Source organism: Temnothorax curvispinosus, unplaced genomic scaffold (genome assembly GCF_003070985.1).
Source record: "Temnothorax curvispinosus isolate PA1 unplaced genomic scaffold, ASM307098v1 QBEX01003735.1, whole genome shotgun sequence".
In the NCBI taxonomy this organism is placed as follows: Eukaryota; Metazoa; Arthropoda; class Insecta; order Hymenoptera; family Formicidae; genus Temnothorax; species Temnothorax curvispinosus.
Window position 1 is genome coordinate 115,327 of NW_020213515.1, and position 20,069 is coordinate 135,395.

A 20,069-nucleotide genomic window follows, 5' to 3' on the forward strand; every position below is an offset into this window, starting at 1 on the left:
GAATGTAGATTTTCTTGTACATTTTCTATATAAATTATTAAGATCTTTTTCTAGCTGGTATATTATATTACGTAGTGGAGAAAGAGGAGAGAAACACAGTAGAGAGGCTAAGCACACTGACACGTGTCGCGACGTGAGTCGCGGGTTTATTGATCAATGGTGACACTCTCCCGGATCGTTTTGCGTCACGGATTTTCCAGGCGGCGACGACGACGGCGGTGTCGTTCGGTTAAATCGTCGGTCGTGAAAATCGCTGATCTTCATAGCATAATATATAATATATATATATATAAATATATATATTTCTTCGATGTAAGTACGATTTAAGGCAGTACGGCATGAAATATCGATAAAGAGATCATTTAGCGTACAATAAAGATCAGTGGGGATTGTTTGAGAATTATCACGTGTTACTCGACATAATCGATGACTCAGCTGCGATTAAGGAGCCCACCTGTTACGTCCCACCTGATCCTTTCCGAATTCCCGATATCAAACCACCAGCACGCGAGAAGACTATTCTTTCAGAGTTAAGTCGTTCTCGCGCGACAGTACGATAAAAGGATACGCAAATATCAAACGGCACAAGCGCATTATTTATATAGAGATAATAAAATAATATGTAGAAACGTTTATATATTTGTAACCACGTGCTTTGTGGTTCAATAAGAAAAAAAGTTTTTGAGACTAACTTTGATCCTCCGAAGGGAACGGGGGCGTAATTTAACGCTACTCAATTTTATGACGTCGTTGCGATAAAATCTCGTTCCTCCGTCTACGCTACAAAGTGTATCGAATTATAATAACCAAGATGCGAACTATCACACACGATATGTCGCGCCACGATGTCGTAATAGTTACAACGCTGCGATATTATTAAAAAAAAAGATACGACGTGACAGAAAATTGTATGTCGATATCGCTACAAAATCGCGTAGTGTAAACATATGCTGTTACACGCGATCGCGATAAGAGAGGCCATCCTTTATGCATCGCGTTTCGAGCCAAGTTCCTAAATTACGCCGAATACATTCTCCTCCTAATATGTTTTCCTTATACGATCGATGTAAGCCTTCTTCCTTCTAGCACGACGAATGAAGAACAATGCAAGAAAATCAGAACGAGGAGGAAATGCAAAGTGCACGTGTTCGCGTTCGAGGAGGAACAATCATCGACGCTCGTATCGAATTAGCGCGACGATAGTATTAACATTCATTCGTTTAGATGCCATGCTAATTGCTATGCATGAAGTGCATATTATCTTTGAATCTCCGTGTGATTAATGAGACTCTAACTCTTATATCCACATCGACATAACACAAGTCACAATAAATTTTTCCTTTTCAACCGTTAATAATTAAAAATTATTCGTGCATTTGTATATTAAAAAAAAATTTTTTCCTTTTCAATCGTCAGTAATTTAAAATTATTCATGTATTTATATATCATAAGAAAAAAAAACATTTTAAGCAATGTACAATAAGTTAATCTGTTAATTAAAGACAGTTATAATCGCAAGAAAAAAATAAGCGGAATACCTGAAATGCAATATATTTATAGAGCGATTTTCGACTTCACAAAGAAAAAAAAAACGTTTTGTCATACAAAAATATTAAAAAATTATTTGGATGTACGTTTTTCTTGATGTCGATAGATGTCTAACTACACGTTGAATATTAAATCAGATTTGAACTATAGCCGCGCTAATCACGTGCGAGCGTTTCTTTTCCGGAAGAGAATCCCGTGGGAAACAGATCAGATGTGATCGCCCTTGTTCTTGAACGAGGAGAAAACAGTCGTACGCTCTTTCGTGTGTGCCGTAGTTGACAATGTATGTATGTACTTACGATTTTAACGATGGTTGAACGTGATGTCGGTGGAAACGATTCTGACGGGCGATCGATAACATCACAGATGAACGACGGATGTTCACGTCGTTGCGTCCGCGAGCCAATAATACTACGTACTACGGAGACGATCGATCTCGATCCTCGATCGATCTTCACGTTGCAAAACGATGAGCCCTGAAATCAAAGATCGCGGCGATTGAACTTTCGCATTCCGAGTTTCGCACCGAGGTTCTTACAATGTAGACTCTTGCAATTATTATTTCAAATTGAATTGAGCTATAATTAAACATCTCAATTGTAAAACAATTACATAATTTTGATAAAAACTCCAGAATTATGTTAAATTTTATTATTTTCTAATAACAAGAAACGGAAATAATAAAAATGGTTTTTTATTTTTTATATAATATGTAATTTTTGTAATATATCTAATAATTTTTATTGATGCAACTTTCACATAACAAATTTTTTTTAAATTTTTAACATGATACGTACAATAAAAACATAATTCGGCGATTCTGAATTTTTGTGAAATTATATGTATAATATATATTTCACAAAAATTCATAATTATTGGATTGTTGATTTTTTTTCGTAAAAAATAAGGAAAAGAGGAGTCAGAAAATGAGTATCAAATTTTAATCTTTCCACAAATATATGTATCACACGTAAAATGTCACTTTTCGAGTCACTAGTGAATATTTGCATTCTCGAGTTTTTTTAATGATTTCTTTTATTTGGATTTTCGCAATCTACAGAAAAATTAAATTGGAATTTACATATAATTTTTCTCTAAATTGAATGTATTAATTATACTAATCGATCTAGCACCTTTATTTAACTTGAAATGAGATCTGTCGTCTCCATTACCTACGCTATAATTACATGTATAAAATGTACCAACTTAAGATAGCTTTAGATTAAGATTAAAAGACTATATCATCTATTCGCGAATAATACGTACAGTCGGGGATTAAAGAGGCCTTTTTCGCGTGCGATCGAAACCAATAGATCGGACATGCAGACCGCGCATGAATAAAATCATTTATTATCGCATCCGTAAGGGAAGGGAATCAATTTTCAGCTTATCGTTGAAGGAATTAAAGGAAAAGCAAAACGAACTCGAGAAGAATTCAGAGTCAATAAACTCGCCACTCGAATTCCATCGCGTACCCGAAGGGCACTTTCAAGTGTGAAGGCACTTCGATCGAATATTCAATCTCTCGAGGATTGAATATTCAATCTTGCTGAATGTTTCTCGACAAGTTAAGCATATATCTCGAATACATTCATCTCGACATATAATTTAGATTTTTAACAACTCTCCTTAACGTTACGTACAAACTGTCTCAAATACTGAAATTTACTTATAAGCCAATTAAAACATTTAATACAAATTTTGTTATTAATTTTAATATATTATAAATTATTAAATCTATATGAGACTATCTTCACATACAAATTAAATGTTAGAATAAATAAACTTTAATTTGAACTTGAAAATTAGCATATCAAACAATAAAATATACTTAAGGCATTTTTGCATTATCGAGTAAGGCATTTTCAAATTTTTACAAAATTTTCGTACATATATACATATTTTACAATGTAAAATAATTTTCCAAGATAAAATAATTATATATATATTTAAGAGTTTTTAAATTAATAAAAGTATTTAATTTTATTAATATTCTCGAATTTAAAGACTCTTCGATAATAATCTGCAGCTATTTTATGGATAGAGAGTCTCTATCTGTAAAGAACGCAATGTAATTTTCTCTTCACAATATTTCTTAACTTATTATATTGCGCACGTGTGATAGATCGCCAACAATAATTACATTGCGACCAATAATAGAAGAAGAAAGAGAGAGAAAAATCGATGTTATTGCAACACACGCTCGATTTCACATGGATTAGCCAATTAGTTCTCGGTGACTTTAATCCCTGACTGTCGCGTACAGATATGACATGATATAACGTTAACGGGCAACTTATCCACGCCCCTGTACGTAATTCGATGTAACAAAATAACTCTATCACGGCTAAAAAAAAAAAGTGTATTACACACGAATTTCTCCCAGGCCGAGAATCGTCGCCGAGGAGGAATGCAACTTTTATTCGGAATTTACGAACGGCAAGTACATATATCGTAGAGTTGTGTACGCGATGTTACGCAGTAAGAGTATGCTATTTATACCTCCGCATTAATCGATTGCTACTGTACCGATTATCACTTAGACTCGATTAAATTATTAAGTGTACCGTCGTGTATTGTGGTGTAATAAATGTGATTAGTTGTACGAGAAATAAATGCAATCCCGTATATAAGAACTGCCGCGCCTATCCTCTCGACCGCCCAGCTATGAAATAATATGTCGATTTGACATTAATGTGTCCGAATGATCCTACTGTCGAATACTGATTGATATTTTTGTTATTTTTTTACCTTGTCATAATTGTTTTTATGTTGTGTCATATTTCTATTGTGATTTGACCAATTCACTACATCGAACACATCAGTATATACTTTACATACTGTGCTTTTCGATTTTACTGATTTTATTGATTTGACGTAAAACTGGCCGAAGGACAATATATAAAAATCTTATAGAAATATTTCGTAATTGCTGAATTAATATAAAAAAAAAACTATAATGAGGTCGAAGATGACAAAAATATCAACTAGTATTCGATATCGACCATTTATCAATGTATCGACGTTAAATCGACGTCGATTCGACTAATTATTTCTGACTAGACGTTTATAACATCGCTGAGATTTTTTTATTTTATTACCAGAATTGATTTCGTGTAAAAGCTCTATTTATATATAGTCATATATGTAACACAATTATTTATTTTTTAATTCGTCTCTTCTTGCGAAGCGACACGGTACGTTGCTTACCGACGTTTCTAACTCCTAATACAGTCAAAGTTCGAAAAATGAGTTTATGAAATTTATAACAAAGATAAAATGAGCAGTAACGTGTAACATCCAATACTATAACTCGCTATTAATTTTACAACAATTATTATATTGCACGATTATTTCAACTCGATTATTTCGTTGTAGATACATATGAACCGTATCTCGCAAGAAATTTAACATATATTTCCCCTGTTACCCTCCGTACCTGTCTCAGCTAGTCGGCTTACTGTTTCTCGGATTCGCCGCAACGCCGAGAGGGCGTTAGCGCACGGAACTGAACTTTTCAAATCGCGCCGTCCCGCGCTACGAGACTCTTTTCCCGACATGAACTCCCCTTCGCCTTTCGCGGACGCTTCGTTCGCGCTTTTTCGATACGCTTTTAACGCCTCTAAAACTGGAACAATAAGGCTGTACATACCTGTCCGTACGTGTTGCGCATATCGCTCCCTCGATGCACTTTCGACGCGGAAATGATTTCGATCGACTCCGGATCGACTCCGGCACGTAAAAGCGGATCGCTCCGAGATTGGAATCGCAATAACGGCGATCTCGCGCGATACTTGACGCGATACTCGCGAAGAACGTCCGATGAGAAATACCTATTCGCGGTGTAATCTCTCGCGCGCGAGATTCTTTCGTAGGCGAGGACAATCGCGGAAAAGACGGAGCGGTTCAATGCGATCCTGCGATCACCGCGGCGCGTTTCGACTTCCGACCGACTGCGATTTACGTTAATGAGAGATTCACCGCGACTCGCGAAAACAGTACTGCCAATCGCAGATCGCAGCGCTGAAAACGCCACAAATGCCTTCCGACTTTTTAGGGCGCTTAGGTTGCATCTGGATATTCGATCATCGTAGCTGTTGATTCAAAAATCTCAAGATATATCAATGAATTGTACAATTCCTAATTTTATTATATACATATATCTCTGTAATCTTATAAATATTTCATGTTTAATTCTTTACCCTCGTAAATGTGTAATGTTTAAATCTAATGTTTAAAAGATATTATATAATAAAATTACAAACTATGCAATTTATTAATTAACACCTTTAGATTTTTAATGAATAATAATCACTATAATTGTGCTTCAAAAAACAAAACTCAAATGCTTTAAAATGTCAGATAACTCCAAGCCACGATAAATATTCAACCACGATTGAAAAACGTCCGTTTTAGAAATGGGAAGCCATAGTAACGGACAATGGCTTTTATACGGCGGCTTACGCAATTCAATGCAGAACTCACATTCACTCGAACATTGCAACAATCAATAGAAGCGATATCAAAACAGCAAGATCGCATAATGTAATCGCAGAGAGCGATCGTGGCGCAGAGAGATATGCGCTGGTCTAGTGAGCTGGAGAACCGAGTTCAAATCCAGTTAGGACCAAGTTTTGTCAGATGGCAGGCAACCCACCGAGAGTATATTGCTGCTTAAATAGGATCTTAAAAATATTAAACCACGCTCTCTCTCTCTTTCTCTGCTAGGAATGAGTAAAGGGAAAGACACAAATGGACTTTCTATTATGTTCGATTTACAGCTTCATTAATCTTGCTTGTTGGTCAGCAATGCTTCCGCTGCAGTCTTGACTGCTGTATCACGTGCATTGGACAACAGTCTGTCTAATCCAGGTTGATACTGTATAAACGTTGGACGGATGACTCGGCGATATAGAATCAAGGAACCGTTGTACTCGGTTGGCGCCATCAACCATACATAGAATATACACTTGAACAGCCAGTAAATCGGAAACCAGCAGACGATATATTCAGAAAAGAATTCTATTATAGTAAATACGGCAAAAACGACCCAATAAGTAAGCCATTTTGTGTCGTCCTCTTTCTTGGGGCTTTCCAAGGCCTTCATAGATTGGTATGCGGGATAAACAAAACCGATTATATTACACACTAGCTGTTGTCCCAATCCAAACACCAAGTATAAAGCCAGCAGCATCAATAATCCGACAAAAATGTACAGCCGATCGATGCCGGTCTTCGCCTCCGCGAAGACGAACATCTTTGTCCATGACTTGCTCTCGTCCCTCAACGTCTTCTCGAGATATTCCTTCACGGCGGTAATTCGGGCCATTTTTTTTCCTCGCGGAAACATCCTTCTAAACGCGAAACTATCCTTCGACACCTTATATTTTAGAATATAATTATAGAACGAATATATAATTATAGAACGAAAATATGTGTACATACCTGCTAGTAATGATCACTGAGTGCATCCGCACTCTCGATGCGCGTCGGCGAAACGCTACGAGGGTCGAGGACGATTCCGACCGACTACTCGGGCAATGCGAAATTGCACGCCGGTATACGTGACATTTAACGTGTTACGAAGAACGTATAATCTTACGAGATACATCCGCGACAATCTTTCGCGCGCGAGATTCACTTTTCGGACCGGTAATCGTCGCGAAAAGCACGGAGCGATTCTGTGATCGCCGCGGCGCGTCCCGAGACCGGTTACGATATGAAGTTGGACGAGGTATGTACACCAATGGCGCAAGTCGAGTGGCGCAAATTAGCAATCATTCAAATTTGAAATATTTTAATACGCACGAGAATCGAAGCGGTAACTTGCAATAATTTATTTAACACATATACGAAACTTTCTGCGAAATAATATTAAAATATCGAGATACGCGCGGTCGGAATAGCGCAAAAAAATTCATTAATTTATTTTTAATGAATTAACTTATAATAAAAAATTATTTCATATATGACTACATAATATCATGTGCGTGGAACGTAACACACGGTCGAAATTACGGAATGTAACGCGTAACGCGTCGTGAGGCAAAAGTGATTTTTATCTCCGCCGAATAAAAATAAATGGAGAAAACTTTGAAGTTTCGATGTCACAGAGCATACTTTTTATTCGTATAGGAAAAAAAAATCGTCCATATAGAGATATGTTGCCGGCGTCATTTATACAATGTTTCTCGTACGCGCGTTTAGCAACGCCTTCGATTTCGCTCGCAGTCCATTACATGATATAAAAATGGTCGTTACACTTATTGCGGTAGATATCGTTAACCCTTACGTTTCGATTAAATTAGGAAGCAAGCGTGTCGTTATGTACATAACGGCCCCCGCGACGGTGCCGCGAGACCTCCTCTAATAAAAAAGCATCGTTAGAGACGTGGTTGTGCATCAGGTTTTATTGCAATCGTCCACGGGATTTTGGGAATTCGTAACGCAACACTAGCCGCTTTACGATCTCACGTTCTTATTTCCTGCGAAAAAGCCAGTTCCTTCAAATTTCGTATTAAAAAATATGAAAATTTCTTTTCCCTTTCGTTTCTTTTTCACTTCTAATTCGCTAACGTTTTCTATGTATACTTTACATGTGTTTACCGATCTATGTAGATCTGACAAAATAAATATCGTGGGATCGATTCCTTAAAAAATATATTATTACAATATTGCACTTAAGGTAAATGTACACACGATAAAACGCGTATAAAATATACAATGAGTTCCCCTCTATCGAGGCACTAACGACAAGGAACACAGAAGTGTCACATAGTGCATGATGCATGGTTGTTTGTGCACAGATCTTTAACGTTTGCATTTACACGATTTTATTATGTCTTTTAGGCATCGTATCTCTTCAACCTTAAGTAGAGAAAACTCAAATAATCAAGATACACGTAGGTATATCCACAAGAACAAGTGTTACTACGTCGTATATTCCAGCGTATTTCAAAATATAATGACTAAGAGTAGATCTATCGCATTTATGGGAGACTGTCTTCTATGAATTTAAAGATACAGTAAATCGCATTTTTAATACAATTACTGTAATCGGAGAAAGTCAAGAATTGTGAAATTTAAAACATATTTTCCTTGTAGATTCTCTAAGCGATTCTCTAAGAACGCAGGTATATAAAGATATACCTAGTATTCGATGCAATCAATACATGTACAAGCATACGTCACGTGTACAATCCAATTATACATACATACATACATACATTTCTGGCTGTAGTAACTCACATTCGTAATTATAATGCGACCGTTAAATCGATAAGGCGGACAAATTATAAGATACTCGCGTTCCACTTCGATCGTGCAACGGATACAATTATTTTCGACATAAACGTCGCATTTTGTTGTGTATTACATTACCATCCATCACTAAAAAATTAGACAACTGTAGTGTATTACATTCGCTACATTAACCAACCGCATAACGTGACGCTAATAATTACAAAACTTGGTAATCGATTTGCGCTTATAGCACGGAGATAATTCTTGTAAATGTCTTCCATATATTTCTTTACAACTTCGATACGATTGGCACATCATCGTTGATCATTTTACGAAAGTAATTACGTTATATCCAAGACAGAAGGTATACACACAGATATGATTTAGTTGTTAAAACAATTTAATTAATCGAGACGTGTGCAAACACGAACAAAACTAATCCAACAAAAAAAGAAAGAACTGATCAGAAAAAAAAGTTAAAGTTTGCTGTATCATTAAATAAAATTTATATAAGGTTTCTTTTATAAAATCTCTCTTTCAAAGCTGGAAAATATGCGAAATAACAGAAGTGTATATAGAAAGCAGATATTTAAATTGCACTCTTAAATGTTTTGGCCATGTAATACATAGAAACTTTGATAACACAAAAGAATTAGTATAAAATATAATTTCACATTGTATAATCGATAAAAAATCTCAATTTTAATAACTCGTGAGCATTAAACTATTAATATCTTATTGCCACACAAACTTGATGATTAACAATTTATTTTAATTAAAAAAAAAAAAAGAGAAAATCTGTCGTAGATAAATGCATGAACGAAGCTGTTAACCTACGCACGTATAGATATACAATTTTGTATTAAAAGTTTTGAAATAATTTAATTCATCGTGTTCTAATTACGTCTTATCCATTTGTGCTCTCTTTATATACATCTACAAACTTATTCGTTATGTATTGTTCATGAACGCTAAGTAGTAGTTTGGGATAATGGATGGAATGAGAGTATTGTCGATTAAAAACTAGGATATATATTACACTCGTGAGTTCACTTACGTCTCACGTCTCAATACGTTTTCGTATGTGTATCTTGATACGATGAGAATCACATATTTTCTATAAATCATATATTATGTATTGTATATAGTGTCATTGAGAAGCACATCCATTGGTTGCACACTAGTCGCGCAAATTATCGCATAATATATAAAAACGCACACGTATAAACACATAGGTACAACCAAAACGTCACAATATATACTGTTATAATATAGATAATCTCGTCTCGTAAAAATAAATGAGAATTTAATGAGCCGCGACAGTTATGTCATATTGTTTGTTTCAGCGACTAGTATTTTCGCAGATGTTTCCAACTTTATCACGTTGCTCTAAAACTTGCCCACATTATATAAAAGAGATATATTTTATATATATTTGAATATAATTTTATATTGGTAGATGATGATATTCTATATTCTTCTGTATAATTTTCAAGCTCCCAAGCTATGCTGTATGTGAAGCTACTGTAACGTACTCGTGACTGTCATCCTGAAATATTAATGGATAGCAACCTTAAGGCTGGTCAATTGGTGGTATCATCTATTCGAAATGTTGAGACCTAAAATCTTTTCGTTCTACCTACATCCGTATTAAACAGGGCGGTATACAACAAGCACATTCAGTAAGCATATTGCAGTTGTACGAAAATACATTTGTGAGATTACTTTCCCTAGAGAATAAAATTCGATAATTGCATAGTTTCGCACATTCTTAAATCTCGAATTTATCTTATCTTCATTATGAAGGCCACTCAAAAGACGGGACATGATAAGATTTCGCTATTTTAAACTAAATAAATTGCCACACCGTAACGATATTAATAAAAAAAATCATCTAAATGCTAATTTAAAACGTATAAATTAGTAAAATATCTATTGTATACCATAAACATTTTATCATACGCTTCACTGCAATAATCTCGTACTCAACACTTGATCCATGATTGCCAAAGACTAAAAATAACGAAGCGAAATAATGCAAACAATGTGCATTGATTTGCGTTGGAAAAAACTCCAACTGCAGAAAACTGTAATTTGTTACATATAAGAAAAATTTGACAAAAAAGTACAGTGTTATAAATTGCATACTTTTAGTAAGATAAATGTTACAATTTCAAATTATAAAAAATCTCCTTAGAAATTTTTTAATTGTATATTGTGTATATGTTCGCACTATTTAGCTCCGCTTTTTTTGTGGCCAATATTAATCAAAAATTTTTGACAAAACGTACGTTTCCCGGTATGTAATCTCGACTGTTTCATTAGATATTTATTATGCCGTATCGTCAGAAATATCAACATGTCCAGAATTTAAATAGCAATTAAATATTATGCAGCAAAAACATTTTTTTTTGTTTCGGCTAGTTCTATATTCGTGAATGTGTATTTATGAGGATAATACCTGTGTTGCAGCTGAATAATATTGTTGTATTTGAGTATATATCTCCCTTCAGTCTTGAAGAGAATGTAAAAATTGAGAGGATATACAAAGAATGGATCAATATCTCAAAAGCTGAAATGCAACATTGCATATATAGTGGTATACATATGTGAAGCAAGATTGATATTTCGGATGTTTATATATCACAAATTATGAGAAACTGTCATAAATATCTATAATAAAAGTTGATGAAAACTAAAACAGAAGTAATATAAAATGTATATATTCAAATAAGTTAAAATTTTAACTTATAATATTCTCTTTCGCTTTTTGAAAGGTACTTTCAAGATATTATATTTAAATTTAAAATATATCATGTTTCAAAAAATGTAAACGAGTATACATAGATCTAGTAATGGAGCATTCATGTTTTATATTGCAGATCATTTTTTTCCAATTTCATTCGTTGTAAAAAACATATTTACGACTAAATAGCACAATCAATTATTTACATGGAAAATATTTCCATAACAAATTTATTCATTTTATATATAATTTCCAGAAATTTATAACAAAAATATATTTTGTCATAAATTTTTGAAAATTATCTGTCTAATCTATTGTGCAATTAATATCTACATTATATTTTTGTGTCAATTATAAAACAAAAGATTTGAATAAAGATTATTTCTTCTTCTAAAAGATCGGAGAAACGATATTCCCATGTATCGTTTCTGAAACATTCAGTACAAGTTATTCGCAAACAAACACAAATCATGATATCTTAATATAAAATTTTCAGACAAGTCATTAGATTTTTAATTTCAAATAATAATAAATAATGTATAAAATTGTTTGCACAAAGATTTTGTTATCACAATAAGAAAACTTCAATTTTGCTATACCTTTGCTATACTAAATTACGAAGAATATTGAACCAACATTTGCTGGAATGTTGTCGTCCCAACAGTAGTAGACATCTGACTAATACTGTTGAATAAGGATTCCGCTTGTAGATTCTCCGGCAATCTAGTGAGAAATTGTGCGCCGTGTACGAAATCCATTTTTAATAACTCTTCTTGATACAAGTGCAACACTCCCAGCGCGGTTCTGAAGAGGAACTCGTCTCCATCTCTGAGAAAGACATCCCAGATTCTACATGCGACATCAAGAGGCATTGCTTTAGCGTATATAGTATACAACCAATCTAATAGATACAAGTCCGGGCTTAATCCTGCTACGGTAAAATGAGAAAAGACTTTTGGCAGCTTATGCGCAAGAGCACTGGAATATACTTTATAGTAAGTATCCATTCTTTTTTGGTCCAATGTAAAGGCGGCTCTGTGGCAAGGATGATTTAGCAGATTCGCGAAGCAGGCAAAGGCGTCCGGCGGTTCCATATTTAATGATAAAACAGCACCCACGAAACTCATACCTTGCACGTAGCCTACGTCCGGTCTGTATACGGCATACGCTGCCAAAATACCCTGAAGGCTATCGAATAATGGTCCACCCTCTTGAAAGACACATAAGGTAGGAAAGGTACGAGATACGTCTAATCTGATAGCGGCTAATGACTCATTGTTGGGGCTCGACATTGCCCTGTCTAAGCAAAGATTGTAGAGGTGCGGCGTTACATTCAAATTATTCGAAATCGCTAATTTCCATACTCTACCACGAACACTCGGCGGCAAACCGCGCCACCACAGTTCCCTTACTCTTTTCGTATTCTTAACACTCTCGAACTTAGGTAAAACGTGTACATTCCACGCGTTGGAATCCTCGGCTAATCTCTTCTCCTCTCTCAGCTGACATTCCCGTTGCTGCTTACGCTCCCTCTCTTCGCGCAGTTCTCTCTTCCTTGCTGCCTCTAAAATAGCATTGTATTGCTTACGATGGCGTTCTTCTTCCAGTGCATTTTTAGCTGGTAAACTCGCTGGTCTCGGCTGTTGAATTAAAGCTGTACTACCGCCTACCTTGTCGATATTTCTCGATGGGCTACCTGTAGGTGTCGACTGTTGAGAACCTCTATTCTTCCACGAAAACACATTCTTCGTAAAAATCGTGTTCAATCCCCAACGTTTGGGTATCTTATCAGCTTTTTCCACGAGGTGTTGCTCGTCGGATCCTAGAAAGCTGCCCGAAGGTGATATCTCGCTAAGGGAAGACACTGTGCTGCTACACGAGCGTGGCAGACTATTTCTTGGACTACTGTTTGCACTGACATTTTCAAGTTTCGTATATTTGTCCGCGTCAAGTTTCACACTCGGCGCTTGTTCCTTACCGTTACATGGAGATTCTAGGTACTGTGGAGTACAGTCGATTTGTGCATTGCTGGGCGTCCTGGCCTCCTCCACGGAATACAGCTGCTTCGTAGAAGGATTGTAAGCCAGGGACATGCTTTCCAGGGCATGATTCAGGCTGGTTCCCGCTACCCCGACGGAGACCACGTTACCGGCGTCGTACCACTTGTTCTCCCTGATGTGCACGCACAGGGCCTTGGTCTTCGTCGCCGGTATGGGCGCCACATCGCACGCCAGCGCCTCGTCGCAGTTGACGCTGTCGCAGCGCACCGTGTCCCCGTTCAGGGACACCAATTGCTGCTTGCCGATCTTCGGCGCGATGTTGCTGGCGATGTAGCAGCCGGACTCGCGTCCGGCGACCTTCACCACCTGGAAGCTATTGGCGGCGTTGTTGTGACGGGACTTGGCGCCTCCTAAAGTCTGCAGCGGGCTTGTCGACGGGACGGGATGCGCGTTGGTCCCGTTCAGGCGCTGGGACGTCACCGGGCTCTTCATGGCTGGTCGCGGCCCACCTAACCTCGCGGGCGCGTCCAGGTCGCCTCCGGGCGTCGAGGACAGCCGTACGCGCGCCGAGTCCCTCGACGAGCGAGGCTCACGAATCCGTGCACACGCATGCTTTCCTATCGATTGTCGGGGACCTGGCCGGCATGGAAAAAAAACGATAACACCTCGTCTCGATCCGATGACACGTCGCGCGGCGACCAGACGGGTGAAACGGGTGACCCCGAACGACCTTCGCAGGAGCAGACGGCGCCAGATGGTGATGGTCTGATGGTCCTCTCCCTTGTCACGCGCGCGTCATTTCGCGATATGATATGTACTCTCGCGTCGCTGGGCGCCTCGCCTCGTAAAATCGTAATCGAGTCGCTATGTCTGGCCAGACGAGACTGATCGGTCGCGTCTAAAAATACGGCGTACGCGCGTAACAAAATATCGGACAGAAGACCGGACCGAGAGCTCCGAAATCAACGGTGAAAGATCACATTCTTTGAAATCAATTGCGACGATTGCGAGCTCGAATCAAACAATTGCGTGCACCAGCATGCACTAGCACGCAGTATGCACGGCACTGACAAGTGAGTAGCGACAGCGAATTCCACAATCTCCACATTCCACGACGAATCCGGTCATTTATACGCTACTTGCTCACTAAAGGCCGCTACACATGTAGACGCATAGCGTGATTCATCGATGAACCCTGGTGAAAGAATTTCTCATATTTTTTCAGAAATTTTCTAAGAATTTTTTTTAGATTTATGAAAAACTGAAAAATATGTAAAAATTTTTAGATAGTTTTTGAAATATTTTAGTATCTGTATGAAAATTTCGGATAATTTGCGCGAATGTTCTCACATTTATTCAGATTTCTACAAAGATGTGTTGACAGGAAAAATCTGAAATATTTTATTTTATTATTTTGTCCGAGTTTTTCTGAAAAATGTTCCAATTTGTATGAAACATCTGAAAAATTGAGTTTTAAAATTTTTACATCAATTTCTCGTCATTTAAATTTGGAAGAAAAATTAGATAAGGAATATAAATGAATTATATAGTTAAAATCTTTGGCTTCAAGCAATTCTGCTAGTTTAATTAATTAATTAATCGGAGTTTGCCCATGCACGATGCGACAAACAGCGTTTCGATATTTATCGTGCGAAAGAATAACGCACGCAGTCAGTGCCAGATGCATTCGCGACGTTGCGATGGCGCCTTTACGCGCCTTTACTACGGGGACTTTCGTCCTTCACGATCGTGACGTTGGCAGCACTGGAGGGGTGTCAATTCAATACGAAAAACGGGTGACGAGGGATGCGTGATGCGAATGATGGGACGCTCGAACAACGTGTAATTAATAAATTCCTCGTTGAAGAATCGATCTGTCGGCGGACTCGTACGGCCTACGACGCGCCGAAGATGTTGATCTACGATGTGTTGCACAAGGAGAGGGTGTACCACGCTGTTGCCAGTGATCTCCGGGGCCTCGGAGTTAAGTATCGCTTCAAGAAGAGTATGCTTAAGAGCGAGAGGCCCGAGGTGTGCAGGGACATATCCAAGAAGGTCTTCAAGATCCCTTTGTTTTACCAAGCCTTGGACATTGTCAATCTGTCGTCGGGCGCCATAGTCCACGTGCCTGTGTTTGTGATTCAAGCCACAACGTTCCTGGAAGAACACGTCGCTCAGGAGGGTCTGTTCAGAAAGGCCGGATCACAAGCGCGACAGAGGGAATTGATAGCTCGTCTGGATAACGGCGGCGGTTTAGGCGACAAGAATCACGCGGTCGACATTGCCAATTGTCTGAAATCCTTCTTCCGAGACTTGCCCGAGCCGCTGATTCCGTACGCGTACCACGACCTGTTCGTGCACTGCGCGTTGCTGAAGAGCCATCGGGTGCAGGCGTTGCTGCTAGCGTGTACGTTGCTGCCGCCGTATCACTTGAACACCTTGGCATTCCTCATGGAGTTCTTGAAGAAGGTTTCTATGTACGAGAAACAAAACAAGATGAGCGTTGAGAACCTGGCGAAAGTCATTGGACCGAATATCATGCCGTTGCAAGAAACGTCCATGGCAGCTGTACAGAATAGATTGCAGATGCATTTAACTATTGTCAAGGTGATATAGGTGTTTTAGAGAATATCAATAAATAATACGAAGAAACAATTATTACTTAAACTAATTTTGTTGCAGATTCTGATTGAAAATTCAGAAAGTATTGGCATCCTACCACCTCATATCGCACAAAGTGTTTCTACCGAAACAAGCGGCAGCACTGACAATGGACTGGACTCGTTTGAGCTACACAGAAAGCATAAAAAGAAGAAGCATCGTAGTGGAAGTCTTACACGTAAGTCATATTTAAGTATATTCCCAACTTTTATCTAATATATCTGAAAATGTATTTATTGGCTCATACATATGTATAAAATATATTTTTACATAAACGTTAATATAAGATTTATAATGTCAATCAAAAGATTAACAAGATTAAGTAAAACAACATCCTAACATTATTATATTTATTAAAATGTAATTTGTTTTTGTTTCCTGTAACATCATTTGATTAAGATCATGTATAAACTTTTACAGTTTTCTCTTATATCTCTACATATATAACAATACTTTGCATATGGGGTAATGTTTTATACAGGAATGTTCAACGGCTTAAAGAAGATGGTTGGAAAAGGCACAGATGATCCATCTAATATTAATCATCCGCAATCTCTTATACATCCAATGGAATTAAATATGGCTTCTAACAAATTTACCAAAAAGCGAAAAGTAACTGAAAGGGAACATCCGGCGGGCATAAAGAAAACGTAATGAAAAATTATTTATTCTTTTGCTGTTATGTTATATGTCATTTTTCCTTTCTTTTTCTATACATATATATATGTATGTATTTAGTTTTATATTTAATTTAAAATAATATTGACACACGGAATAATATATCTATATAATGTATGTTTTAGGAGAATGGCTGATAAATCAGATAAGCCAAAGAAACTAAGACTGAGTTTAGACAAATTGGTACCTAAGAATAAACAAGTAAGTATATCTACTTCCATACTTTGATATATAAAATGAAAAATTGTTCTAAATTAATATCAATGAGTAAATTTTAAAAGATCTATTAAAGTTGTGACTATCAAGTAGTATTATATAACTTATTTTAATTACAATAATTTTATTTTAAATACTTTCAGAAGAGCGTTGATGGTAACCTATCAGATTCATATATGGGTAATTACAAACTGTGTAATGAAAGACGTTGGAGTTCAGTAAGCAATTCTTTCGATGCACATAAAATATGTGAATGCAACGACGGAATACCAGAACTGAGATTAACCAAATATGATGAACCATCAAATAATGATTTTCGCCAAGAGTATAACGATGTATTCATTAATGCCACTGTGGATTTATCAGATGATGGTGGCGGGCGGGACTTGCTTATAAATAAATGTCGTCGTAGAAGTGGTGAACAATGGCATATGAATGTAAGCACAAGTTCGAGAAAATTGGATGCTACAGATGAAAGTGATAATATATGCTTGTTGACACCTGAGGAAAAGATGACTGATTCGGAAGAATTTGATACATTTCTTCCTAGTAGTGTCATAATATCTTCATCAAGTGATCACTGTGAAGAGGATTATGTCAGAATCCCTAAAAGTGAATACGAAGACATAAAAAATCGAGTTTCTGCAATTGAATCGCGTATTTCTCAAGAATTTGGATGTATATACAACGAGAAGAATGATATAACTACACATTCGCTAAACAATGTACAGACAGCGTACGAGAAAACATTAGAAGAGGCTAGTATTGAGAATACTCTGACAAGCGACTATCTAGCAAAAAGACTGAGTAAAGAACTAAAGATCAGAAGGTCGGGAGAACATAAAATCATAAGATCTCCCAGCGCAAGAAAAATTGGATCGTTAAGAAGACGTTCACAAGAGAAAGTCACAAGGTAATTGGATCACATTTACAAACTATTACAATATTTGTTTAATATAACATAAACTATTATTATTATTGTATATTTTGAAGTCTTATTAAAAAGTATATAAATTTCTATTCATAAAAAATATGCAATCTTCTAATATATAAAGAATAAAATATTTAAGTAATATGAAAATATAGTTATAAGAATAATATAAAACTTATTCTAATAAACTATTATTTTAATGTTTACAGCAAACGTGTTAGAAGATCTGCATCGTGGCATACTTCTCCAGAATTTAACTTACATCACATTCAACTCGGAAGAGTAAATGTTTATCCCACCGAACAATCGACTTATTCTAATAAATACTTAGAGGAGCAATCTCATTCTGCTGAAACATGTAATGAAAATATTTCTAACAATATGAGAGATGAGATAGCCTGTTTACATAATCAAATTAATACATTGATTTCTCGTTCAAACGGACAACGCAAGATTTCAAATAATAGTGACTTGGATATTTCTGGATTTAAAGATCTCCATTTAAATAATAACAATACGACTACACCTGTGCGTAGAGCATCATCATTTCATGGAAAAGATTTTGTAGATAATTCATCCTATTTTGATAAGAAAATTGATGACTTAAAAAAGGCGAACAGTCATCAAAATGTAACCTTAAATAATGATTGTTTACAAAGAAACAAGACTGTTTTCGAGGGCTCGAACAAAATATCTTGGAAAGATGCGGATAAATATTTTAAATCAGCCCGAACAAATACACCTGCTCCACAGACCGGCAGAGCATCCGTCGCGAAACTTCGAACACAAAATGCTGGTATGGTATTAGCTAAAGCAAGATTATTTGACGAGGGCACTACGAAAACATCCGAATTTGTACCGAGTAATTTATCAAATAGGAAACATTGTCGTGACAATGTAACTAAACATTCTCCAAATTTAGCTAAAGAAGTGGATGTTGAACATTTTAAGCAAACTTGTAACAGGACACAAATCTCTCGAAAAAAGTCCAACAAGGATTCGAAAAATAAGAATCGTCACGCGGCGTTGTCTCCGCAAATTAAAACGCAAGTAATAGATACGTCATTAAAATCGTTTCAAAAAGGATTGAACGAGCATTACCGTTCCGTGCGGAAATTTGAGCTGCAAAATCAGAAACTTTCGAACAAGGATCCAGCTATATATCAAACTTTCACTAAAGATAAAGAGATTAACATCGCGCACGACACGAAAATTCATCAGAAGGAAAACCTCGCCGCAAAAGGATCGCCATTGACGAAGATGCCTGTCAGTACAACGCTAGACAATCCAAATATGTCTCCTTACAAATCAGATGTTAGCAAAACCCCGCATATTAAGCGACCTTTAACAGTAAAAACGCCAAAAAGTTCAAAATTAGTGCGTAGGCCTCCAGTTGACACACGTAGAACACCATTGAAAGCAACGGCACACCTAGGAACCCCAAAACGTCAAAGTCCTAAAAGTATCTTGAAAACAAGAGCTCTCAGTATGTATACGTAACCAGAAGTATCATCATAAGTACTATATGTTGAATTAGTCTCATATATGTATACATATATATATAATATATATATACACGTTATTTTAAGAAACTATAATTTTTATACATTTTTAAAATAATATAATCAATATCTTTTGTGTGGTGTTGTTAATATATTGAATACTTATATTAGCAAAATGTACGGAAGTTACTACAAGTATAAATAGTCGCAGGAGCAAAACTGATAGTTTAAGCGTTTAAAGTCACATTTGAAAAATAGTGATTTAAAGACGTCGATTACATATCTGTTGTAGTTTAGCAAATTTATCTTTTTTTTTTCTTTAAGGATAATACACGGAAACATTTGAAATATCTTTAAGGCTAGTCATTGCGTGCATCTGCGCTCTTAAATACATCACGTTCATTGTCATTCGATGACAAATTCAGCAATATTCCTATCGTCGTTCGTTTACATGTAACACAAATCAACTATAATTGACATTTGACTTGTGGATGTATCTATTACAAATGAGACTAATTATATCGTTACTATATTTTTGCGTACGC

The 20,069-nt window shown here is 36.5% G+C and overlaps 3 protein-coding genes across 3 annotated transcripts; 1 reads left to right on the plus strand and 2 right to left on the minus strand.

Moving 5' to 3' along the window:
• Nucleotides 1-6,247: 6,247 nt before the first annotated feature.
• LOC112452832 (receptor expression-enhancing protein 5-like) lies at nt 6,248-6,916 on the minus strand. Its single transcript, XM_025013247.1, has one exon. The coding sequence runs from the start codon at nt 6,896-6,898 to the stop codon at nt 6,335-6,337; it is 564 nt and encodes a 187-aa protein (XP_024869015.1). The 5' UTR covers nt 6,899-6,916; the 3' UTR covers nt 6,248-6,334.
• Nucleotides 6,917-11,827: 4,911 nt separating this feature from the next.
• Nucleotides 11,828-14,755, minus strand: LOC112452833 (TBC1 domain family member 14-like). The gene has a single exon (XM_025013248.1). The coding sequence runs from the start codon at nt 14,026-14,028 to the stop codon at nt 12,151-12,153; it is 1,878 nt and encodes a 625-aa protein (XP_024869016.1). The 5' UTR covers nt 14,029-14,755; the 3' UTR covers nt 11,828-12,150.
• A 447-nt stretch (nt 14,756-15,202) lies between these two features.
• Nucleotides 15,203-20,066, plus strand: LOC112452829. The gene is made up of 6 exons (XM_025013244.1): nt 15,203-16,143; nt 16,219-16,375; nt 16,679-16,847; nt 17,001-17,076; nt 17,235-18,004; nt 18,232-20,066. The coding sequence occupies exons 1-6, from the start codon at nt 15,343-15,345 to the stop codon at nt 19,520-19,522; spliced, it is 3,264 nt and encodes a 1,087-aa protein (XP_024869012.1). The 5' UTR covers nt 15,203-15,342; the 3' UTR covers nt 19,523-20,066.
• The last annotated feature ends 3 nt before the right edge of the window (nt 20,067-20,069 follow it).